This window comes from Hippocampus guttulatus, chromosome 12, assembly GCF_054856545.1.
Source record: "Hippocampus guttulatus isolate MCC_2025c chromosome 12, RoL_Hgut_1.0, whole genome shotgun sequence".
Lineage (NCBI taxonomy): Eukaryota > Metazoa > Chordata > Actinopteri > Syngnathiformes > Syngnathidae > Hippocampus > Hippocampus guttulatus.
The window spans coordinates 10,490,601-10,516,051 of NC_141272.1; the positions used below are offsets into that span (position 1 = coordinate 10,490,601).

Here is a 25,451-nt window from a genome sequence, read left to right on the forward strand (position 1 = left end):
TTCAAATAGTGGCCTCTGCTCTTGACCTGATTAATCTCTGGATACATTCTCCATTTGCAAAAAACAAAACAAAACAAAAAAAAACCCCCATCAAATACCATACTGGTCCGAATATAGAACGGTGTTTTTTGCATTGAAATAAGACTGAAAAAATGGGGGTCGTCTTATATTCGGGGTCTAGACTTTATTCCCATTCACGACGTTAGATGGTGCCAGATATCAATGAAGCGTATGCTGAACTTGACTCCCCAGGCCAAAGTGAACCCGTGCCACGAAGAATAAAAATAAAAATAGCGGTAAGAAGGAAAAGAGACGGAAATAATAGAAGAGATAACAGAAAATGGAGAAACGTAGTGACAATCTGCAGAAAATTGGGTCAAAGATCGGCCAGGTTAACCGGCAGCTGAGGAAAAGTTATGATGTAATTCCATCCATCCATCCATCCATCTTCTACCGCTTATCCGGGGCCAGGTCGCGGGGGCAACAGCTTTAGCAGGGAAGCCCAGACTTCCCTCTCCCTAGCTACTTCTTCCAGCTCTCCCCGGGGGATCCCGAGGCGTTCCCAGGCCAGCTGGGTGACATAGTCATTCCAGCGTGTCCTGGGTCTTCCTCGGGGTCTCCTCCCGGTGGGACATGCCCGGAACACCTCACCAGGGAGGCGTTCAGGAGGCATCCGAATCAGATGCCCAAGCCACCTCATCTGGCTCCTCTCGATGTGGAGGAGAAGCGGCTCGACTCTGAGCCCCTCCCGGATGACCGAGCTTCTCACCTTATCTCTAAGGGAGAGCCCGGACACCCTGCGGAGAAAACTCATTTCGGCCGCTTGTATCCGGGATCTCGTTCTTTCGGTCACGACCCATAGCTCGTGACCATAGATGAGGGTTGGAACGTAGATCGACCGGTAAATTGAGAGCTTCGCCCTTTGGCTCAGCTCCTTCTTCACCACGACAGACCGATACAACGTCCGCATCACATCAGACGCTGCACCGATCCGCCTGTCGATCTCTCGCTCCCTCCTGCCCTCACTCGTGAACAAGACCCCAAGATACTTAAACTCCTCCACTTGGGGCAAGATCTCTCCCCCGACCCGGAGGGGGCACTCCACCCTTTTCCGACTGAGGACCATGGTTTCAGATTTGGAGGTGCTGATTTTCATCCCAACCGCTTCACACTCAGCTGCGAAACGCTCCAGTGAGAGTTGGAGAGCCCCGTTTGAAGGAGCCAACAGCACCACATCATCTGCAAAAAGCAGGGATGCAATACTGAGGCCACCAAAACGGACGCCCTCAACGCTTCGGCTGCGCCTAGAAATTCTGTCCATAAAGATTATGAACAGAATCGGCGACAAAGGGCAGCCTTGGCGGAGTCCTACCCTCACTGGAAATGATTCCGACTTACTGCCGGCAATGCGAACCAAACTCTGACATCGGTGGTATAGTGACCGAATAGCCCGTATCAGGGGGTTCGGTACCCCATACCCACGAAGCACCCCCCACAGAACTCCCCGAGGGACACGGTCAAACGCCTTCTCCAAGTCCACAAAACACATGTAGACTGGTTGGGCGAATTCCCACATACCCTCGAGGACCCTGCTAAGGGTGTAGAGCTGGTCCACTGTTCCACGGCCGGGACGAAAACCACACTGCTCCTCCTCAATCTGAGGCTCGACTTCCTGACGGACCCTCCTCTCCAGCACCCCTGAATAGACCTTACCAGGGAGGCTGAGGAGTGTGATCCCTCTGTAGTTGGAACACACCCTCCGGTCCCCCTTTTTAAAAAGAGGGACTACCACCCCGGTCTGCCAATCCAGAGGCACTCTCCCCGTTGACCACGCGATGTTGCAGAGGCGTGTCAACCAGGACAGCCCCACAACATCCAGAGCCTTGAGGAACTCCGGGCGGATCTCATCCACCCCTGGGGCCCTGCCACCGAGGAGCTTTTTAACCACATCGGTGACTTCAACCACAGAGATAGGAGAGCCCACCTCAGGGTCCCCAGACTCTGCTTCCTCCAAGGAAGACGTGTTGGTGGAGTTGAGGAGGTCTTCGAAGTACTCTGCCCACCGGTTCACAACGTCCCGAGTCGAAGTCAGCAGTGCCCCATCCCCACTGTACACAGTGTTAGTGGTGCACTGCTTCCCCCTCCTGAGACGTCGGATGGTGGACCAGAATTTCCTCGAAGCCGTCCGGAAGTCGGCTTCCATGGCCCCACCGAACTCTTCCCACGCTCGGGTTTTTGCCTCGGCGACCACCGAAGCTGCGTTCCGCTTGGCCAGTCGATACCCGTCAGCTGCCTCTGGGGTCCCACAGGCCATAAAGGCTCGATAGGACTCCTTCTTCAGCTTGACGGCATCCCTTACTGCTGGTGTCCACCAGCGAGTACGAGGGTTGCCGCCACGACAGGCACCAACCACCGTAAGGCCACAACTCAGATTGGCTGCCTCAACAATAGAGGCACGGAACATGGTCCACTCGGACTCAATGTCTCCCGTCTCCCCCGGAACATGGGAAAAGCTCTGTCGGAGGTGGGAGTTGAAACTCCTTCTGACAGGGGATTCCGCCAGACGCTCCCAACAAACCCTCACAATACGTTTGGGTCTGCCAGGACGGACCGGCATCTTCCCCCACCATCGGAGCCTACTCACCACCAGGTGGTGATCAGTTGACAGCTCCGCCCCTCTCTTCACCCGAGTGTCCAAAACATGCGGCCGCAAATCCGATGATACAACCACAAGGTCGATCATCGAACTACGGCCCAGGGTGTCCTGGTGCCAAGTGCACATATGGACACCCTTATGTTTGAACAAGGTGTTCGTTATGGACAGTCCGTGACGAGCACAGAAGTCCAATAACAAAGCACCACTCGAGTTCTGATCGGGGGGGCCGTTCCTCCCAATCACGCCCCTCCAGGTCTCACTGTCATTGCCCACGTGAGCATTGAAGTCCCCCAGCAGAACAAGGGAGTCCCCAGCAGGAGTACTCTCCAGCACACCCTCCAAGGACTCCAAAAAGGGTGGGTATGCTGAGCTGCCGTTTGGTGCATATGCACAAACAACAGTCAGGACCCGTCCCCCCACCCGAAGGCGGAGGGAAGCAACCCTCTCGTCTACCGGTGTGAACCCCAATGTACAGGCACTGAGCCGGGGGGCAATGAGTATGCCCACACCTGCTCTGCGCCTCTCACCATGAGCAACTCCAGAGTGGAAGAGAGTCCAACCCCTCTCGAGAGAACTAGTACCAGAACCCAGGCTGTGTGTGGAGGCAAGTCCGACTATATCCAGTCGGAACTTCTCTACCTCACACACCAGCTCGGGCTCCTTCCCTGCCAGAGAGGTGACATTCCATGTCCCAAGAGCTAGCTTCTGCAGCCGAGGATCGGACCGCCAGGGTCCCCGCCTTTGGCTGCCGCCCAGCTCGCATTGCACCCGACCCCTTTGACCCCTCCCACGGGTGGTGAGACCATGAGAAGGGGGACCCACGTTGCCTCTTCGGGCTGAGCCCGGCCGGGCCCCATGGGTGTAGGCCCGGCCACCAGGCGCTCGCCAACGAGCCCCACCTCCAGGCCTGGCTCCAGAGGGGGGCCCCGGTGACCCGCGTCCGGGCAAGGGAAACTGAGTGCCATCGATTTTATCTATCATAAGGGGCTTTGTGATGATGTAATTTACATTTCAAAAACCAAAAGCCATTTACGAATGTGATTGCACTTTAGATTTGAATGAGGAAAAATAACATGCTTTTTCTCTCAAATATATTGTTATAATAATTGGTTTTAGATGTACAGTAGTTATTTTCTGTATAAAAATTGATTTGATGTTCAAAAAGTCTTTTTTCAAACTTGAGTCTTGAAAAAGAGGGGGTCGTCTTATAATCAGGGCCGTCTTATATTCGGGCCAATACGGTATATAATTGTTTTAATTAAATAGCAGTATGTATTATTTCTACAAAATTTAGATTCAACAAATAAAGGCCTCCCCTATGTAATGCCTGGCAAGCTCTACAAACGAGTAAAGAAAAGATTTTGGACACTACAAATGTATCAAAATCATCGATGTGAAATTAATCAACATGGCCAGATGTCTAATGGTACTTATAATCAGACCAAAAAAAACCCCAACAACAATCTTAATATGTTTTATGGAATTTGCTTTTGTGTAAGCACCCATACATCAATTAGTTTATGTTCCGTTCCGTCTGTTTTCTCATTCTATGATGCAGACCCCGGGCCCCCAGCTGGCATCAAAGCCGTGCCCTCCTCCGCCAGCAGTGTTGTGGTATCCTGGTTACCCCCTCATAAACCAAATGGTATCATCCGAAAGTACACCATCTACTGCTTGAGCCCCGGATCAGGCCAACCGGTGAGTTCAAAGGGGTGCATTCAATTTATGTGGAAGTGAACAAAAGCATGACGAGATGATGCTTGAAACATGGGATATGTTAGCAAGGTGCATCTTTTTTTTTTTTCATTCAGCTTTTGTTGGGTGTAATTCATACGCTGCAAAGATAACGGTGACACTGATTCAATTATAATATATATCGATTGCGTGTGCACTTTTTTGCTGCAGTCTCAGCACGAGGCATGTGTGTGCGCGTGTGTGTGTGTCAAATGAGCTCCACTTGTACCGCAGTGTGTGCGAGCTCACCCTCCCGCCTTATTTGCATATCTGCGTCTCATCTCGTTGCCATGACAACCTCATCTGTTCATCAAGCAGCGCAGAATAACACACGCACTCACTCGTGCGACAGACTCATCTATCTATCTATGTATCTATCTAATCTATCTAATCTATCTATCTATCTATCTATCTATCTATCTATCTATCTATCTATCTATCTTTCCATCCCTCCCTCTCTTATTACCTCCATCCATCCATCCATCCATCCATGTAGCCATTCATGCGTTCATCTGAAGCCCCCATGCAGAGTTCTGGATGATTACTATGTAAATGAGTGCCACTGGAGAAAAGGAAGGAGGGATGGAGCTGGGGGGAGGGGGGTTCAGGGAGGGCGGGTTGCATACACACCGCACGGGGAGTACTTTTGTTCTTCTTTTCATTATCTCGCTCTAATGTTCCCTCGATTGGCGCTTTCTCCACGCCTAAGGAATATTTTAAGATCCGTTACAGCAACATGCACTCATTCATGCAGTAACGCCGACCCTTCATCCCCACGCCACGCCCCCCCCCGACCCCCACGATGTTGTTTTTGACTAGTACAGTTTCCACTCTGATATCCATCCATTCATAACTGCCGCAGTTCCTCCCTTCCCCTTCATCCCCAGCGTTTGAGTGTCAAGACAAATGCACAGAGAGGAGTGTCATTGAAGTAAATATGAGTCAGCACGAGATTGTAAAGCACCAAGTGGAAGAGCGGGGTTGAAGGGGTTGCGGTCACCGTCCAGGCTGAGGAATAGAATCATGTCCGTGTGGGTTCCAACACTCATACATGGGAACAAGAGCATGAAAGAACCTGCCAGAATAAAAATAAGACAGCAGGTGCAATTTTACTGACCACTACCCTGAATTAGTGCCAAACCGGTGAGTGTGTTGACATTTAAAATGGTTGCAGCAAATGTTTGCATGAGTGGTTATTAGGACAAAACTTAATGCACTGTGCATTCATTCCTCCATGAATTTTCTGATTCCCTAACTACATCGGAAAAGATGGCTGAATGGTCTACAGCAGTGGTTCTGATCCTTGTTAGAGATACCGAACCCAACCAGGTCATCTGCAGATCCACCGAAACCTTAGTGGAAAAATAAAAATACGATTCAAGAAGTGATCCTTCCGTTTTGCCGGTGCGAGACGAGAGTTGCTCAACTTGGCATGACAAATCATGCAGATAGGACACTGAGTCCCATCACATTCTGTGATGCATGTGAATCTATGTTAATGTACAACATGGCATGTGTTAAAACATAAAAATAAAAAAAAATTAAAAATCACACAACGTACGATCACGACACTACTGAACAAACTCAATTTCCTGCAGCACTGATTGAACAAGCAATGTAATGTGATCATCTCTCGTCAGTGATGGCCAAGCGGGCGTCTCATAACTAATTGACATTGAGTCGGGTGTGTCTTAACCTACATGGCAGAGGCTCCGTCGAACCCCTGAGACTGATTCACCGAACCCCTGGGTTCAATCGAACCCAGGTTAAGAACCACTGTTCTACAGCTTCAGTCTAGTGACTTATTTACTACTCGTGACTTAACAAATATACATAGAGGGCACCTCGAGGGCCGCTATCTTGCCCGTTTTAGATGTTTCCCCTCCCCCGACACACCCGATTCAAATTATCAGCTCAACAACAAAGCATTGCAGGAGCCTAATAACCATCCCGCTCATTTGAATCAGGTGTCTTGGAGGAGGGACATGTCGGCAGTTGTGATCGTTTTAAATACACAACGAGTAATTCTCTTTGTTTTATGCGCAGTTTGACAGTAAACCTCAAGTGGGAGTGGGATTAAATTGCCTGAAGCCTCTTACTCTCAATCGATCAAACTGGTGTTTGTTGTAAAGTGACTTGAGCAAATTTATCTGGAATTTTTGCTCACAAGTCAAAACAAAACAAAACAAAAAAATCAGCTGAAGACGTCATATCTCTGCAAATTCTGAAGTCAGGTCATTTATATCTCAAGGCAGCAATAAATGGAGGAATAATTGGTTTGAATCTGAGGAGTGACTGCCGGTCATTTTGTGTAAACCGACAGTATGTGTGTTTTGAGAACACAGTTATGTGACTAGACAGCAGACACATGGCTGGGTTAAACACGCTGCAATTAAACATCCAGCTCCAGGTCATGTATGTGTATGCTGTGTGTGTGTGTGTGTTTGTGTGTATGCTGTGAGTGTGTGTGTGTGTGTGTGTGTGTGTGTGTGTGTGTTTTCTGTTACTTTCTGTGTTTGTTGCGGCTGCCGTAGATTGGACTCATGAGTGTTGAAGATATCATCGACTCTTTCTCCCCATTGTCTTCCACTGTTATCACACTGCCTTGGGAGCACTTGCCCTCCTTTCCTCCCTTCCAGCCTTGCTCCCCCTACCCTCCCCCCCAGCCACCACATACACAGATTTGTCAGGTTTTGTCCCCCCCTCCTGTCCCCTCCACCCCCCCCCCCCCAAAAAAGCCTACACCTTCCACGACCCACCTCATGTTTGATTTGAGGGGGAGACTTGAGGGCCTGCTTTGCATTAAACTGATGTTCACTGAGTCCTTCACATTACTTCTGCCTCTCTTGTAAAATGACAGTCTGACCCAGTGTTGGAAATCCCCTGGATTTTACTCACTGATTTTGTTACCATGCCAACATTAAATGGGCTGCTTGTCTCTTTCAGAAAAAAAATAAAAACATGAACTATAACCACTCCAGGCAAAATACAACACCTTTTATAATTTAGTAATTGTTTAACCCTACACCTGCATCTTTCTCAAAATATACAGTATATACATATATAGCATTACATACTGACCACATTCTAAGAGCATCAGTGTATCATTTATCGATCACTGGATGTGTTGGAAGTCAAAGTGGTGTACAACTGAAATATCATGTGAAGAGCTGTTCTTATATTTTGGAGAGCAGTAAAACGCCACCAACTGTGATTTTGTGCTATTTTATTTCTATGACCATAAACATACATTTAAAATCACGTTAGTTACTTTCAGGAAGGGCAGCAGTGAACCTGTATGCACTCCTCTTTCACTGAGACAACCACACTTGTTTTATGTGATCGTCAAAACTAAATATGTAACATGCAATTATTAAATATTATAAACTAAATAAACTAAACAACTAAATAATAAATAACAAAAGTGCATATTAAAAGTCAGTTACCCATGAAATGCGGGGATTGAAACTGCTTAAAAAAACATGGTCCTGCTGGTTGCCATCCACTTGTAATGTGCATTACTGCCCCCTATTGGACTGGAGTGGTGCAGCATGAAGTAAACACAACAATGTCACTATTCCAATTATTGCTTCAGTTTGTGTCGGTGTACTTTGTACAAAGGACTTAATGTTGTGTTGAGCTGATTGTATTTGTCTTACGTCCTCCCTGTGTCCTTTCCTCTCCCGTCCACTCAGATGCCCAGTGAGTATGAAGCCAACCCGGAGCTCGTCTTCTACCGCATAAGCCACCTCAACCACAGGCAGCAATACTTGATCTGGGCTGCAGCCGTCACCACTGCAGGACGCGGAAACTTCAGCGACAAGGTCACCGTTGAGCCCGCCGCCAAGGGTGAGGTCCCACTGTGTAAAAACGGGTTTTGGATGTTAGATGACTTGACTTGCCCACAGGGCTGAAGAGTAGCTCTTCAGTGTACTATCCAGCAAAATATGGCACTCAATATCAATGGGGCTTACTTCCTTAAAGCTGCTTTTCTATTAAAATGTTTTTATTTTTATTTTTAAAGAAAGGTCCCACCGGTCAAATTCAAGTCACACACAGCAGCTTTGAATAAAAGCAGCCTACCATTGAGCAACACCTCAGAGAGCTGAGTCACATTCCCTGCAATCATTTTTTTTTCCTCCACCGCACTTTCCCTCAATGTCTGGTATAACTGCCTGTTTTCATGCAGCATAGCATGGTGCTCTATTGATTTCTAGGTTCAGAGGGCACCAGATAAAGTGCTCTAAACCGAGGGAGGTGATTGAGGGGCTGCATAGGGCTAAGAGAAAATGGCATGACGGGGAGAAATCTTAACTAACACACCAGACAATGAAGAGCCCAGTTAAATCAATAGCCACTGGATTAAAAGGCGAGCAACAACACTGGAGTTGGAATGAATAAATACTGTCTTTTGGTGTTGCTTTTTTTGTTTTGGTGACTCCTTGGTGTAAAGATTTGCTTGTGTGTGTGTGTGTGTGTGTGTGTGTGTGTGTGTGTGTGTGTGTGTGTGTGTGTGTGTGTGTGTGTGTGTGTGTGTGTGTGTGTGTGGGTGGGTGGGTGGGTGGGTGGGTGGGTGGGTGGGTGGGTGGGTGTGTGTGTGGGTGTGAGAGAGAGAGATTGGCAGTTGTAAATGGACCCTCCGCAGGCTTGCCCACTCAATACTTCATTTAACCAAATATAAGTGTCCTAGAGTGCTGGCGTTAAGAAGCCTAGCCAGAGAAAACAAGTGGAAGGGTGACGAGGCCCCTGATTGGATGGATTTTTTTTCCCCATTATATCCTCTGGGCTCATTCTTTGTCACGGCCTGTATTATTCATATTGTACTTTGCTGGGCAATGTCATTTGTTACGGTTTAGCACAAGGTTTCAGCCATCACAGTCGAGGGGGACTTATTTTCATCTGTTTCTGTGCTTCCAACTGGGAACAATTTAGAAAAGAACCTTTTTTGGAGTTCTAACATGACTATGCACCAAGCAAGTTCCAGAAAGATGAAATGTGTTTGGGGTGGAAGAATTACGCAATTGCCTTGACCTCAAATATTTATATGATTTTATCAGGAGAATAAACTGTCAAGTATTTTACATAAACTTTTTTTTTTTTAATCCCTCGTCGATAAATGACATTGCCCATCTGTCCAATGGAAAAATCGAATGTGATCTTTGGGCAGAAAAGTTGGTACACCCCTGATTTAGGCCTGCTTCACACCGAACAAATGACAGATGTTGACTTACACCCACTCACCTGGCGACTGATGTTCACATACCTACAAACGCGTAGCAATGGAAAAATTGCAATCCCTGCTTTTCTCACTGGGTAATAACGTTTTGAGACGCTACATACTTTATTGTTTTTTATTTTTTAATTGAACCACAAACATAGCGTGGTTGTCAAGGAAGAGACGGATTACCGCTGAATGCTGCAACTTTAAATAAGACAAAGAGAGGAAACATATAAGAAATAAAGAAATGAATTTAGATATTTGACCAGCTCTTGGCAATGATCGCCCCATTCTGTGACTGTAGTCATGCACTTCAGCTACGGAGACTCTCCACAGTTTGCTACTTAGCTGCAGGTACACATAGTTAAGTATTTTTGACAACACAATATACTGGCTATCACTCTGTATCCAGAAATGTAATTAAAAGGTCATGTGATACACCATGGCATTTTTGATTGGCTGTTAAATCAGCAACATCATCAGAACTTGCAGAACCCTGTGCACGGTGTGGCAGTTCAGTTGCCTTTGAGGCTTTAATTGCAAGTGTCTTGTCCTTCCATACATAAGGCCCAATTTTGATGCCCAGCGCAAATCTAGCTTAAAGTGCAGTCTAACTGTCCGTATGGGCGGTTTTCATGCTTTTGGTAATTGTAGACGAGTGCAGTTAGAAGACGGTGTGTGTGCCATTGTAGGAGGGAATGCAGCCGACCCTCTTCCGCAGCCAATGGAAGCGGCTCCTTTTTAATTCCTTTAAATTCAGTGCAGGAGACGTGCATACATTTTTTGCCCCCCAACCCCCGGTCTCCCCACCACACACACACACACACACACACACACACACATATTTCCCTGCACAGCTGTGACCGGAGGGTGTTTTAAAAATCCAATTAATTGTTTTCTACAATTATTCAGCGGGTCAGATGCAAGCTGTTAGCTGTTGTTCTATTTATGAATGAAATACAATCCACCACACGTATGAGTGGAGCGCAAAATCTGTGGGCCTGCACCTCAACCAAATTCACCAAAATTACGTTACACAACCTGCGCCGCAATTTAGACCTATTCTGAGCTGTTCGAAAGTATATTCTACTTTCAGTCACCAAATTGTCAGGTGCGCAGGGGGTGTGTAATAAAATACACACTAGGTCCGCCGGAATGCCCAACACAAACATGCCTGCCCATGCATGAAAATCAAGATGTGCCAGTGTGTATGAAAATGGAGCCCAGAGTCTTCATGTCTTCTTTTCCATATTCAATCAGCCCCTGCTAAGATCCTATCATTTGGGGGTACGGTGACCACTCCATGGATGAAAGAGGTACGGCTGCCTTGCAACTCCGTAGGCGAACCAACACCAACCATAAAATGGACCAAAGACAGGTGAGAAATGACACAGAATTGAGTCATTGGTGCCTAAATTCAAACAGTGGTGTAAAATGTGATGTGTTGGTCTCGGGTAGTGAGAACGCAGCCATCCCGGTGTCTCTGGATGGACAACGTCTGATCATGGCTAATGGCACGCTGGTGCTGCGCACTGTCAAAGCTGAAGATTCTGGCTACTACACCTGCACGGCCACCAACACGCTGGGCTTTGACACCATCATCGTCAATCTTTTAGTGCAAGGTGGCAAACTGACAGCATCGGCTGCTGTTTATTCTTGGTGGAGGGAGCAGTTTAATGCCAAACTTTATGGATATGCTGCATTTGTTGTGTATGTCTTCTGTTCAGTTCCCCCAGATCAGCCTCGGCTCACTGTGTCCACTACCTCCACTTCCTCCATCACTCTGGCCTGGATACCAGGAGATAACGGCGGAAGCTCTATTCGAGGTATGAATATACAGTGTTTTTCTTCATCTAATATCAAATTTGATCAAATTTGTTGGAAATTGTGTTAATAGCTTGACCGTAAGGTTGATAGAGCGAGATCTTATAACTGAAAAAAAAACTATTTTTATCGTTGTACTGTAAAGGAAACATATTGGATTTTGTTCATTTGAGCAGACACACTGAAGTGAGTGTCTAGTAAGTGTATATACTTAATAGATCAACAAATTAACCCAATGCATGTAGACTAAAGAATTCAGTATGAAAAATAAAGGTAAACAAGTACAAAAAGTGTTTAAGGTGGACATACACAAATATTAACCAGAGAGGTCAGAAGAGGTTTTCTCTTCTATGCAGCTGATTTCCATCCATCCATTTTCCGAACCGCTTGATCCTCACTAGGGTCGCGGGGGGTGCTGGAGCCTATCCCAGCCGTCTTCGGGCAGTAGGCGGGGGACACCCTGAATCAGTTGCCAGCCAATTGCAGCTGATTTCATGTTATGTATTTAAAAACATAAATAAATAAACATTCCTTACCCTCATTAGCAAAGTTTCTCAGAGTAGTATCCCACTCTTGAGGTTTTAAAGTAACCTCGGAAAATTAGGCTGTCCTTCAAACTGAGCTTTGTTTGGGGTCAACAGACTAATACTGCCACCTAGTGGAAGGTAGACGTACCCGTGTTTATCACTTGATGAAATGAAAGCCAAGGATGCTCAGTTAGTTTGGAAGTGATGAGTGTAATGGATGGATGCGAGACTTTGTGTGCTCCGTGCGCAGGTTTTGTGCTGCAGTACTCTGTGGACAACACAGAGGAGTGGAAAGATGTTTTCATCAGCTCCACCGAGCGCTCCTTTAAATTGGACAACCTACGCTGCGGCACCTGGTACAAAGTCAAGCTGGCGGCAAAGAACAGCGTCGGAGCGGGACGCATCAGCGAAATCATTGAGGCCAAGACCCATGGCCGAGGTGAGACATGCCTCAAAGAACAGCGAAAAAATGATTCAACTGTGTACTAGTCAGCCATTCTTTCTACTTATGACCAATAGAGAAGCTCTGTCCAAAAAAAAAAAAAAGCCACATTTCATCTTGATGGACTGAAACTAGAAAAATGCCATCTGCGGGATACAATACCTCAAATAAGTTTGAGTGAACATCACTATAAAGTGTTTAGGTGTCCTGCTCAGGCATCATTACAATTAGTGAAACTCCAAAGTCTTATTATAAATGGCCGAACTTTTGCACACATATCAATATAATGAAGTCTTATGAAATTTACTTCATTCTGTGCATTTTTTTCCCCATTGGATAAAAGTGAGTTGCGGACTATGCTGTATGTAATAAGTGATAAAAAGGAAACCTACCGTAATTATTTATTCAACATGGTTGTCATTTTATTAAACTAAAATGTATTTTTTGTTTTCACGGTCATGTTTAACATTTTGCATGTGTCCTTGAAATTTCTGTCCACCCTGTCATTAAAGGGTAACTGCCCTTTAAGAAACACTCTGAAGTTTTTAAATGGCACTGCGACCAGCATTTTTGTCTTTCAACAGTAGAAGCTAAAACAGTAGCATGTTTTGTAATTTTGATCATATGTCTGTAGCTGGATTTTGCCAAGCTTAACATGTCCCCTCTGTCATCATGAAATATCACCTGAGACAGCAAAAAAAAACGTTTGGATGTTACAAAAGTATTGTTTGTGTTAAATAGTCACACACCGTCAACTTGCTAACTGAATCATGTTAGCCAAAAATGTCCACCCTGTCAGCACACTTGTTTGGTAGAATTTTGTGAAAATGTCATAGTGAACACTTTAAAGACTGCAAGTTCAAGTATTTAGAAAGTGAACAACTCTAATTGAAGTAGATAACTCCTCCCTATTAATTCACAGTTCTGTTGCCTTTATTTTAGCGTAAGCCTAACATATAAAACCAAAATACTTATCCATCCATCGATCCATTTTCAACACCGCTTATCCCAAACAGGGTTGCGCGAGAGTGCTGGAGCCTATCCCAGCTGACTGGCGCAATTAATGTTGAGACGTAAATATGGCAATGAGATGTCTTTCAAAATCGTTCAGCCCGACTACCCAGAATCTGTCAATAACTGTGATCATGGTGATTTCCAGAGCCCCAGTTCAACAAGGACCAACCCGTTTTCACTCACATTAACTCCAGTCACGCCCGCCTCAATCTGCAAGGCTGGGCCAGCGGCGGCTGTCCGATTGGTGCTGTGACACTTGAGTTTCGCCCGAAAGGTGAGCCAATTCCATCCTTGTGGCCAAAATTTAAAACATTTTCAAAATGTCACAGTGAATGCCTTAATGTGGCCGCATCGCTCCAGGTACGTGGGCATGGCAGAATGTGCGCACCAATGCCACCAAAGAAGTGTTCCTGGCTGAGCTGCGAGAGGCCACCTGGTACGAGCTGAAGATGAAAGCCTGTAACAGTGCTGGCTGTGGCAACCAGAGCTCCCAGTTTGCAACACTGGATTACGACGGCAGTGAGTTGATGGCCTGCGTCATTGATGTCACTTGAACATCATACTGTCCGACTTGATCGTCATCCCTGCTTTTTCTTTTTTTTTTAATCAAAATTTTTATTTATATTTTTTTTTTGCTCAGGCACAATTCCCCCCATCAAGTCCCCCTTGGAAAAGAATGACGACGTCAAGAAACTGTTTTCGATCGGCTGTCCAGTGATCCTGGTCACTCTTGGCGTGGCGCTCCTCTTCATCGTCCGCAAGAAGCGTAAAGAAAAGAGGCTGAAGCGACTGCGAGGTGAGAAGAGAAGGAAACTAGTAGGACGTGCGAGTGTGATGAGTTGGCAATAAGAACAAAACAGCCTGAAGCGGGAGCTGACTTCAAACAGATTTTGGAATGCAGTTTTACCTCTGCCAAGGAGGGTTTTTTTTGTTTGTTTGTTTTCTTCGTTTTGTGTTGTTTGTTACAGCTTCGTGTGTAGAATTTGTTTAATTCCACTACCCTCCCATTTTAAGACACTCCTCCTCCCACATGAACTCTCAATGTCAACATTCTCTCGAGGGGTGAAACTTCAAATGTAATCGGTTTGCTATGCGTGTCGTGACAGAGAGGCTAAAATCAAAGTTAACCCCCATAAAATACAAATTCCACATTTAGCAAATTCAATTTTATGCAAAAAGCCCCTTTGAACATCTCTAGTAGCTTCTGGGCCATTTGTTTGTTGTAACTCCCTCAACACAATCTTACTATTCTTTCCTCAACTCTAAATCTGGTAATTAAACGAGTCAAATTAGGAATTGGCCCATCATAGGCAACTTTATTTAGGTCTTTTTTTTTTTTTTATTGTATTGAAACTCCTCATTTAAATAACTGGACTGAAAGTACCAGAAGTGAGTTTTTAGTACAGAATTAGCAAATATGTTCAATGTAGCCACATAACACCTCCACACTAAACCCATTACAGTAAGTCCAAAAAAAAAGCGCTATAAACAAATTACATCGATGAAATACTTTGGGTAACAGGACTGTACCAAGATACATAGAAAAATAAATAAGTGAACTTGATTTTTGTCTTCCCATTGCCTGCAGAGGACCTGCATGATGCAACCTCCTATGTACTGTGTGACATGTGAAATTCTTTTTTTTTTTTTTTCAGACAGGTTCATGTGGCCTAGTCATGGCTAAAGTGTGAATTTGGATTTGTTGTTGTTGTTGTTGAGATAACGCATAACCATCATAACATTTTTCAAGGACGACCACATTTCAAAGTAAAGTTTCATTTTAGCAAGCTTTTGTTTTGTTTTGTTTTTTCCCCCCAAAATAACAAATCCTTTATATCTATAACTGGGGGGGGGGAAATATAATAATGTGTTTTTCTTCCTAGATGCCAAAAGCCTGGCAGAGATGCTCATCAGGTAAGCTATAACTTCGACTCTTGGTCTTTATCATCCTCCCAAATGCACACGCATAACCCGAACGTTATGGTCCAATCCCAACACTGTGAATGTTTGTCCGTGTGTGTGCGGAGCAGTAAAAACAACCGAAGCTTTGACACCCCGGTGAAGGGGCCGCCTCAGGGCCCGCGCTTGCACATCGACATCCCGAGAGTGCAGCTGCTGATCGAAGACAAAGAGGGCATCAAGCAGATCGGTGAGAGGAAGGCAGAAAGAGCGAGCGAGAGAGACAGAGTGTTGTTGTGCTTGCATCTGTGAGCATGTCACAGGAATAATAAACACAGGACTCGCTTATCGAAGCCGTTTACTGCCTCTCGGACAGGCGAGGACAAGGCCACCATACCTGTGACCGACACGGAGTTCAATCAGACCGGGAACCCGCAAAGCTTCTGCGCAGGTGTGTCCGTTCACCACCCTGCTCTCATCCAGAACACTGGTCCTTTGATTGACATGTCAGACATCAGACCAGGAACCAGTAAGTGATCCTTCTCCTCGTTGGGCCTTCTCACCGTCTGAGACAAACTTGAACTAACTGAAGCAGTGAGTGATAATGCAAGTGTCGATATGACCCACATGTCTTCCTGGTTTGCTGAACCCCCACCAGAAGTCTCTTAAGTGTCTCGTTTGGCCAATGTCGGTCCCTGACTTGGAACGTCCTCTACGTTCACCCGCCAGATCCGGTTTCGAGGAAGACCGTCAAATCCGCCCACAGCATCAGGAACCGCTACTCCAGTCAGTGGACTCTGACCAAGTGTCAGGCTTCCACGCCGGCCCGCATTCTCGCCTCGGACTGGCGCACGGTCAGCTCGCAACACGGTATCACCGTCACTGAGAGCGACAGCTACAGCGCCAGCCTCTCGCAGGACACAGGTTGGCACACGGACGACAGTGAACTACCACTACGCGGCACCATTTAAGATTAACATATCCTTTATTATGGAGAAATTCCCAATTCACAGCAGCAAAATTATGAAAGGAAGAAGAAGAACAACAAAATATAGGAGCTGCTGGAAAGGCAGCCACACATTATTTGTGTCACCTTAACGATTTTGCGCTCTCGAGTGAAATTTCAGTGAAATGCACAATAACCTTTCCAAATGGAATTAATTTGGCCTTCTCTATGCAGTAAAAAATGTGGGGGTTTTTTGTTTGTTTTGGGGGGGGGGGGGGGGGGGTTTCAACCCACTCACTGGGTAGCTGTGGATTTTGATCAAATTATTCTTTGCCCAGTAGATTGGGTTGAAGTATTTGGGCGGGCTGAAGCAGGTCGTCATTTAGGACCATTTTGTATCTCAAATTTGATGACGATGTCATGTAATATTCTCAGAAAATGCTGGCAAGGGTGGCGCTACAGGGTGGCCAGAGGTGGCCAAGGCCACCCCTTGTCACTCTGTGGCACCTGCATACCGAGGGGAAAATGTTGATATCTGTGATTTCATTTTCACATTGATGCAGCACTCTTAGACGCCTAATACTCTGACATATAAACCAAGGACCCTGACATTTATGCTGGAACAAAAACTGTTGCCACATATTTAGATGCATCGAATTATTCAAAAAGTTCAAAACTATTTCATGAATGCAGCGGCCAGATATTTTTGTGACGCTGTAGTTACTTCATTTCCACAGATAAGGGTCGTAACAGCATGGTGTCGACGGAGAGCGCCTCATCCACCTACGAGGAGTTGGCCAGGGCGTACGAGCACGCCAAGCTGGAGGAGCACCTGCAGCACGCCAAATTCGAGATCACCGAGTGCTTCATCTCCGACAGCTCGTCCGACCAGATGACCACAGGCACCAACGACAACGCCGACAGCATGACGTCCATGAGCACGCCATCAGAGCCCGGCATCTGCCGCTTCACCGCCTCCCCGCCCAAGCCCCAGGACTATGATCGCGGCAAGAATGTAGCCGTGCCCATCCCGCACCGCGCCAAGAGTAAGTCTTTTTCTTTAAAAAGTAAAAATAATTACAGTGATATCTTGGATTGCAAGTGCCTTAAGTTAAAATTTTATATATTAACACTACATGGCGGCAGGAAACTCCACTTACTTCACCAGCAAGCAAGTGTAACATAAGCTGTAGTTTGGTCAATGGTAAACCAATTCTTCCAAAAAGAGGCTTCAAGCTGTTTATTGCTACCACTACGGCAGTGAAAGTTTGCTGTCAAACTGAGAACTGAACAGATAGACTAAAAATGAAATTGTAGTTTCAAAACAGGCGCTTTTTGTAACTTACGAAGGCCAGCTAGCTTAGCGCTATTATTTTTTAGTGCTATTATTTTTTTTAACAGAACCACAATGTTTGCGAACTGAGTTGCCGAGAGAGAGAGAGAGAGAGAATCAACACAGTGTGTCATTTGTCAACACGCTTCATGACGCCTCATGGAGCCATCAGTTTGACTTTTTTCAATTTTTGCTTGACTTGCCCCCTTCAGGTGACTACTGCAACATCCCCCTCTACATGAAGTCAGACCCCTTCTTTCGAAAGCAGTCCGACCATCATGACCCATGCCCAGTGGTCCCCCCGCGCGAAGCCTCCATCCGCGGCCTGGCCCAGCGTACGTACCACACCCAGGGCCGTCATATGACTATGGACTCCACAAAGCAGCAGGCCCTAACCATGGGCCACTCTGGCCTGTCCAACCTCACGTCTTCCGGGACGTCTGCCGGAGGAGCTTCTGGAGGTGGAGGCATGTCCGCCAGCTCTAGCAGCTCCACCCTTCCCCAGAGGACTGTCACCATGCCGGGCTCCTCGGCCACGGGGGCCCAGAGCGCGGCGGCGGCGGCGGCAACTACCGCCGCCGCTGCCGCCGGGTCGTCATCATCCTCCGGTGGGGCTGTGGGGGCCACAGGAGGCACGCCTGGTGGCGCCTCCTCCTCCTCTTCCTCTAAGATGGGAGGTTCCAGAGACTCTCTTTTGGAGAGCAGCTCATCAGGCCTAGGCAGACTACAGAAGCAGAGGGATGGGGGCGCCGGGGCCTACTCTAAGTCGTACACACTGGTGTAGCCTGACATTGTGGCGGCTAACTAAAAAAATTAGCGGCCAAATGTGGGGTGAAGAAAACACCAACCCCCCCCGGCTCCTCACCCGTAGGTGCCTGTGCTATGTCGGGCCGAAGGGGGCTGCTGGGGCTCCCATGAACACTGCAGTATGGAGGAGTTGGGCGGTCTCCACAGCACGGTGGGTTGCCTTTCTTTCGGCCTGTTTGTGTTTCTCCCACATCTCTTTAAGACACCACTTGTCAAAACACGTATCATTTATTTGTCGGCTTTGACCCCCGCTCATTGACACCCCCCCCCCCCCCCCCCGCCATCCAACGTATGCACAAAATCCTCTTCATGGGCTGAAAGAGGTGGTTGCTTGAATTTCATGCCGGTTATGTTTTAGGTGCAAAGGAACTCTTATCACAGCATTGCACCACAGCGGGATGCTTTTACTGTTATGCATTCGCCACCCGATTTGATGGCGATTGCGCCATGAAATGTCTTTTGCATACATGTATCCTGGAACCTACAAGAAACTTGCCAGCGAGGGAATACTCATTCCTGGCGATTACAAATCCCTGAAATATAATCTCACATGTGCAGATTCTCAAACCTATGCTGTGCGCGCTTGTGGGTGTATATGTGTAAATATATACGGTACATGTGCACGTGTGGCAGGCACACAACAACGGCGGACCTTTTTCAAAGTCAATCTGTATGCTGAAGCGTCCAAACACTAAAACCCACAGTCCATTTTGTATTGAGGAAGCTGCATTTTGAATTTATTTTTTAATGATGATATTGTTTGCAATTGAAAGAAAGGCAAGGCTTAACAAGTAACTCGTATGGTTCATCAAGGAGCCACAATCATTTGTCAGTGCTGTGGTTATTTTACAAGGAATCCTTTCGTTCACATCCCCTGACGTCATATCCATACAGGCTCACTGTGCTTCGCAAATATGTAGAGCAGACAGACAATTGGGCTGTGTTCCCAAATCGCTCCCTTTTTAATCAGCTCACCATTTTGTAGTGCTGTCAAATACGTAGTGAGTATAGATTATCCCGTTAACCAGTGTTTCCCGACCCCTCATTAAGCCAAGATGCATAAAACCTCAAGATACAGCACCAAACAAAATTATGACAAAAATGAGTGCTCGAGTTTATTTCAAAGCACAATTCCAAAGATGTTGGGATGTTGTGTAAAACATAAACCAGAACAGAATACAATGCCCTATAGTGAATTGAGTACATAACAAAGACAGATATTTCATGTTAAAAAACTGATCAACTTGATTGTTTTGTTTTTCCGTAACATCCGCTTATTTTACATTTGACGCCTGCAACATGTTCCAAAATAGCAGGGACAGGGTATCTTTACCACTGTTACATCACCTTTCCTTTTAACAACACCCAATAAGTCAGTGGGAACTGACAATGCTCAATATTGAGGCTTTGTCGGTGGAATTCTTTCCAATTCTTGCTTGATGTGCAACAACTTCAGTTGCCCAACTGTCCACGGTCTCTTTTGTTGTGTTTTACGCTTCATATTGTCGCACCCATTTCCAATGGGAGACAGGTCTTGACTGCCGGCAGGCCAGTCTAGTGCTAACACTCATTGACTATGAAGCCGCACTGTTTCTAACACGTGCGGAATGTGGTTTGGCATAGTCTTTTCTGAAGTAAGCACTGACATCCCTGAACAAGATGTTGCTTGAATGCCAGCATAATATTGCTTCAAAACCTCAATGTGTACCTTTCAGCATTCATGGTATTTTCGCAAGTATGCAAGTTACCCATGCCATGGGCACTAACACACCATTACACTATCACAGATCCTCCGTGGCTTTTGAATATTCTGCTGATGTAAATCTCGATGGTCCTTTTCCTCTTTGATCTGGAGGGCACAACCATAATTTCGAAAAAAAAAAATTGGTGCGGACTCGACAGACCATAACCAGCTTTTCCAAACAGGTGTTTTTTTTTTAAAAATGTATTTTTAGCATTCCTCAACTTTACCACTCTTTTGCTCCTGCCCCAGCATTTTTTAATGTGTTGCATGCCACCAAATCCAAAACGAGATAACCCCCCTCCCCCCAAAAGAAAAACAATCATGTTCATTCGTTTACAATAAATATCTGGTCTTTGTAGTGTGGTCAATTGAAGGTTGAAAAGGAAGTCATTGTATTTAGTTTTTATTTACAATACATTTTACTCGCGTAGCAACTTTCTTGGAATTGTGGTTTGTATGTCACATTTTACATTTAAAGAATGAGTGTATTTGATTACCCCAACTATAAAATGTAACGCTAATAATAATAATAATAATAAAAATAATAATACCATTGGCTATAGATAGCATGAACTATTAGCGAATCTCTACTTTTGGCTATGGCCTGAAATAATAAAAGTTCGTCCCCACACCTCAACATACTTTCTTGGCACCAAGATGCCACAAGATGGCGCCAAAGCAATACTTCCTGTATTTACGATAAAAGTTTTGGTTTGAGGATAGGATTCCCTTCTAAATGAGAGAATATGGGAGGAACATTGTTTAGCGATGAGGAAGCGGCGAATGAGCGAATGATTCTGAACACAGCCATGGAATGCTGAGTTAGCCAACACAAAAGAGACGACGCCGCCGTGTATTAGTTTAGCTTTATGCATGGTGCTGTACCTCTTTATTTGACTTTTGAGTTTGTCACAATTTATTCCCGCCAAAGCATAATCCCATAATAAAGAATCAATTAGGATTAAGATCAAATAAAACATTTTAACATAGAGTTGCTCCAAATGTTTTGCAATGATCAAACGTAACCAAGATCAGGACTCTCGCAATAGAAAAAGATGTATATGTTTGTTTTAAAAAATATATATATATATATATTGATATATATGTACATATATAAATTTCTATTCAAATATATAGTAAATATATGACTATTGAGAAGAAAAATAGCTATTAAAGCCGTTCAAATTGAAAATATATTCGAAAAGATCACATGACAATCGCTCCGAAAGAGAAAAGAAAGAAATGACAAAGATGCGAGTGACTTTAACGGGTAGCACAAGTGTCCCAGCCGAGAGGGGGAAAAAAATGGAAGGATGTTGAGGCGCTGCCTTCTGTCTCTCCTCCTTTGCGATTCAGGCTGCACGTGGACGCGGCTTGGAAGACAAAGCACAGTCAGGTCGTGGTGTGAGATTGTGTTGCGACGTGGAAAACAAACCGTGTGTGGTGAGCTCAGTGTTGAGAAACAATGAAAATGTGTGAAAACAAGAGCAGAGCATACGCTGGATGGAAAATGTCGACACCTTTGTTCAAATGCCAAGTTTTTTGTGACACCCCCATCATTCAGTTGCACTGGTGAGAGGTAACCTGGCAAGACCCAATTACAACAATGAATGTCTGACAAGACGAGAGCGAGTACATGTGAGTGGGGGGCATGATTGATGACCATGATACCTCCCCCCAGCCCCTCAATTCTTTTTGTTTTACCCCTTTTACCATTCAAGTGCAAATTCGGAATATGATAATAAATGTGGCGGCCCGGGGATCCAGTGTCGATTTTCTCCGGGTACTTTTCTCCTCCCACATTCCAAAAACATGCATGGCAGGCTGATTGAATACTCCAAATTGTCCCTAGGTGTGAGTGTGAATGGTTGTTCGTCTCCGTGTGCTGGCAACCGGTTCAGGGTGTCCCCTGCCTACTGCCCGAAGACAGCTGGGATAGACTCCGGCGACCTTTGTGAGGATAAACAGATTAAAAAATTGATGGATGGATGGATGGTTATAGGTCACATTGTTTATTTCCTTATCATTTTTTTATATCACAAAAGCCTGGCATTTGAATAGAGGTTTGTAGACTTTTATATCCACCCGATAGTAAGTGAGTGAGTCTGTTGTAATTTGTTGAATTGTTCCTTTGAAAGTTGTGTTCACCGACTTGATGCCATCACGCCCAACTCGACTATTTTGGCCTTTACATTTCCACTTCGTCATGTACGTTTCGCAGAAAACTGTAACTGTAGCTGGCCTGTTTACTTTTCTATCACACGCGTATTGGAGGGTTGTGGCTAAACTTGCGCGACCGGTCAAGTTGCCACGAGACACTGATCTTATGTCAGTTTGCTCAAAGTAAATCCGACGTCTCTTATGGGAAAGTCTGCCCTCTTAGATTCATAACTGAACCATAACTTCATCTTTTAATACAGTCATTGTACTATACGATGGATTGTCGGTGTCCAATGAAACATTTACAGCCGTGTTTCCCAACCAGGGGTACGTACATGAGCACATTACAGGGGACACGTGGAAATCTTGAAAAATATATTTCCCAGATGAAAAATCTGTGCGGAACAGCTGAGCCAAAAAGCACAACAGGCGCATGTCAACTCAAGTGTCTCATTAAAGCTCAAATGACGGATGAAAAGAAAGTGAAACTTCAATTATTATGGGTCTGAATACTATTCTTGCTCAGTGTATTGTTCCTTATGTTGAAAGTTTAAGCGCCCGTTTAAAGGTAACTTTATTCAAACGAGCAAGTTTTTGTCCTAAATAAAAGAGTTATATACAACGAAGGCAGGTTTATTTTTCATTTTATTTTAATTCATAGCTTAAGAGTTAAAAAGAAGACACTGCCTTAGAGTTAAATGTTCATGTTGAGGAGAAAAAAAAAAAAGAGTTCCATTTGGTAATCAGTTGTGTTACATTCTACCTTGGGAGAATCACAACATGTGTGTAATGCGGTAATGACAAAAAGCTTTGGGGTACACAAACAAAAAAAAAGGATGGTCACCATTGATGTACAGTGTTTCCCATATTTGTTTAAATTAGTTTATTTTTATTATTTTATTTTGTTCCTTGATCCCACCCCCAACTCCCCAAATGAATCAATAAAATTTGCCTTACAAAACATTGAAGCGCTACTTTAAAAAATGATTTATTTTTATTTTTATTTATTCCTGTAGCCCGGTAGTTCTCAGTACATGCACTCGTGGTATGAGGACTCCCTCTCGTGGTTGAAGAAAGAAATAATGAATTTAAATTATGATTATTATTTATTTTTTAATCCAGTACAGTGCATTTCTTCGGTGGTGTTCAGTTGTATTTAACCTGTGAGTACAATACATTTGCATTTAATCTTTAAAACTTGTTTTTAATTCTTTTTGTTTTTAATACCGTGTCATACATTTTACGTCATTAAATTATCGGGGGGGTTTCTTTTCTTCTAATGGAGCGCAATGTTAATGTTAAAATTCTGCATTATGTTGCATTGCATATACTCTTTAGAAATAAAAAGCAAATAACTACCGTCATTCCATTCGTGATGGTGGGCTACCTGGAGAGCGAGGGATTTTTTTTTTCGAGGTGGAGCTTGGTGTCAAAAATTTGAGAGGCACTGATGTCGCCGTTTTGGAAGCAAACTTTATGGAATCTGGATTACTGTTGTACACCATCTGCTGGTAAAATCTTTTCATATCGCTCCAACAAGAAAAACTCCATGATCCATTTGTAATGGCCTATGGAAGTTTTATCACTGAACTGCTGCATGATTGGCCAAATTTGATGAAAATATTCATGAAGCTCATTTCTAATACATTTTTCCCTACAGTGGCTTGAGAAAAGTTCCATTTACAGTGGTCCCTCGTTTATCACAGGGTTACTTTAAAATGAAAAATACAATTATGATACTGTTTTAAGGCTGTAAACCTCACCGTTAACATTTTCTCACATTTCTCTCTTGATTAAAGTTCAAACCTTTGCAAGAAAAATAAGTAGACCGTATTATTACTATTATTATTATTATTATTATGAATTGTTTACTGTGCAGGATACATAGCATGGTGTCGATGGTACTTCAGCCATTCAGGATGCCGGATGCAATGCGGATTCCTACGCTGTACAAAAACAGCATGCAAAATTGCACTCGGAAAAAAAAAATCGTCAATATAGCGAGTCCGCAAAAGGTCAACCGCAATATCACGAGGGACCACTGTAATCGACTGCAGGAATCGCTTTTGACGCTTTTCTTCCATTTTCCTCTCAACCGTGGCCTTGACATGTTTTATTCTCCTGACACATGCATGTTACAGGGTGGATATTTCACACGAGGGACACAATTTGAACTTTGACCTGACCAATTTGAGGTGTAAACTTGGCATCCCCCTGAAATGTTTGGCTTAACCAATGAGAGAGACCTCCTTCCCACTGCTATACAGTCTGACATCGTTTCATTCCATCAATAGAAACCCTGTGTACATAGGAAAGTGTTTTTGTATAAATGAGTACTATTTTCAACATCACTAGATACCAGGGCACAATGTAAACTTTAAAGTGAAGTTATTGTAATGAAACAAATGGACTTGATGAAAAAGTATTTTAAAAAAAGTTATAGAGAAACTGCTTTATCTTGATTTATTGAAGCAAATCAGGGTGGGCCGTGCACAATTTAAATATGATTTCTTCTTTTACGGGACCTTTTGTCGCATTGTCTCCTTTGGTTTTTGTTTCGTTGAAGTTGGAATCCCACTTGAGGACAGAAGCATTTGCATGTTGCGAACATTCTGCTGGGTGCAAAGTGGCAAATGCTGAAACAAGGGGTCATGAAAACACTTTCAAAAGACAGCGCTTGTTCCTTAATATTAATTTTGCAAGCTAACGTTTGATTTGATTTGCAATTGCTTGTGTTGAAATCAACATTTTCTTTTTCTATGAAAATGTAAAAAAATAAATAAATACTGAACACCTTGTGCAATAAAGCTATCTTTTTATGAACTGTGAGGAGACGATTCTTTTATTTTCACATTGCAGATTCATGTTGTGATTTACCTGCGGGTTTGCCATCACAATTCACAGAAAGTTGGAAGAAAAGAAATGCGCTAACCAGACAGACACTTATTATATACTACTTATATAATTAAATTTTAGTTTTTTTATGTATATTTTAAAAGGGCAATAATTAAATAGCATTAATGGTTATTTTACAAATTATGAGGAGTTAGGAGAACAGAATATATAATATCACACAAGAATAAAACGGGTATATTAAATTCCATTTTATTAACATAAAGTAGAATTTTGTTGAAAGAAAAAAAAGAC

At 44.4% G+C, this 25,451-nt stretch overlaps 1 protein-coding gene across 3 annotated transcripts in view; it reads left to right on the forward strand.

The window, feature by feature from the left end:
• Positions 1-25,127, forward strand: part of dscaml1 (Down syndrome cell adhesion molecule like 1) — a 106,022-nt gene extending 80,895 nt beyond the window's left edge. Inside the window, exons 21-35 of one of the 3 annotated variants that reach the window (XM_086125028.1) lie at positions 4,215-4,354; positions 8,086-8,239; positions 10,869-10,986; positions 11,067-11,230; positions 11,336-11,434; positions 12,210-12,398; positions 13,561-13,689; positions 13,776-13,934; positions 14,056-14,211; positions 15,299-15,329; positions 15,446-15,564; positions 15,691-15,843; positions 16,044-16,238; positions 16,998-17,306; positions 17,806-25,127. In XM_086125028.1, coding sequence (XP_085981154.1) covers positions 4,215-4,354; positions 8,086-8,239; positions 10,869-10,986; positions 11,067-11,230; positions 11,336-11,434; positions 12,210-12,398; positions 13,561-13,689; positions 13,776-13,934; positions 14,056-14,211; positions 15,299-15,329; positions 15,446-15,564; positions 15,691-15,843; positions 16,044-16,238; positions 16,998-17,306; positions 17,806-18,377 — 2,687 coding nt within the window. In that variant the 3' untranslated portion in view covers positions 18,378-25,127. Of the gene's footprint in view, positions 1-4,214; positions 4,355-8,085; positions 8,240-10,868; positions 10,987-11,066; positions 11,435-12,209; positions 12,399-13,560; positions 13,690-13,775; positions 13,935-14,055; positions 14,212-15,298; positions 15,330-15,445; positions 15,565-15,690; positions 15,844-16,043; positions 16,239-16,997; positions 17,307-17,805 lie in introns of all 3 variants that reach the window. The other 2 variants (XM_086125026.1, XM_086125027.1) reach the window with 2 other exon arrangements.
• The last annotated feature ends 324 nt before the right edge of the window (positions 25,128-25,451 follow it).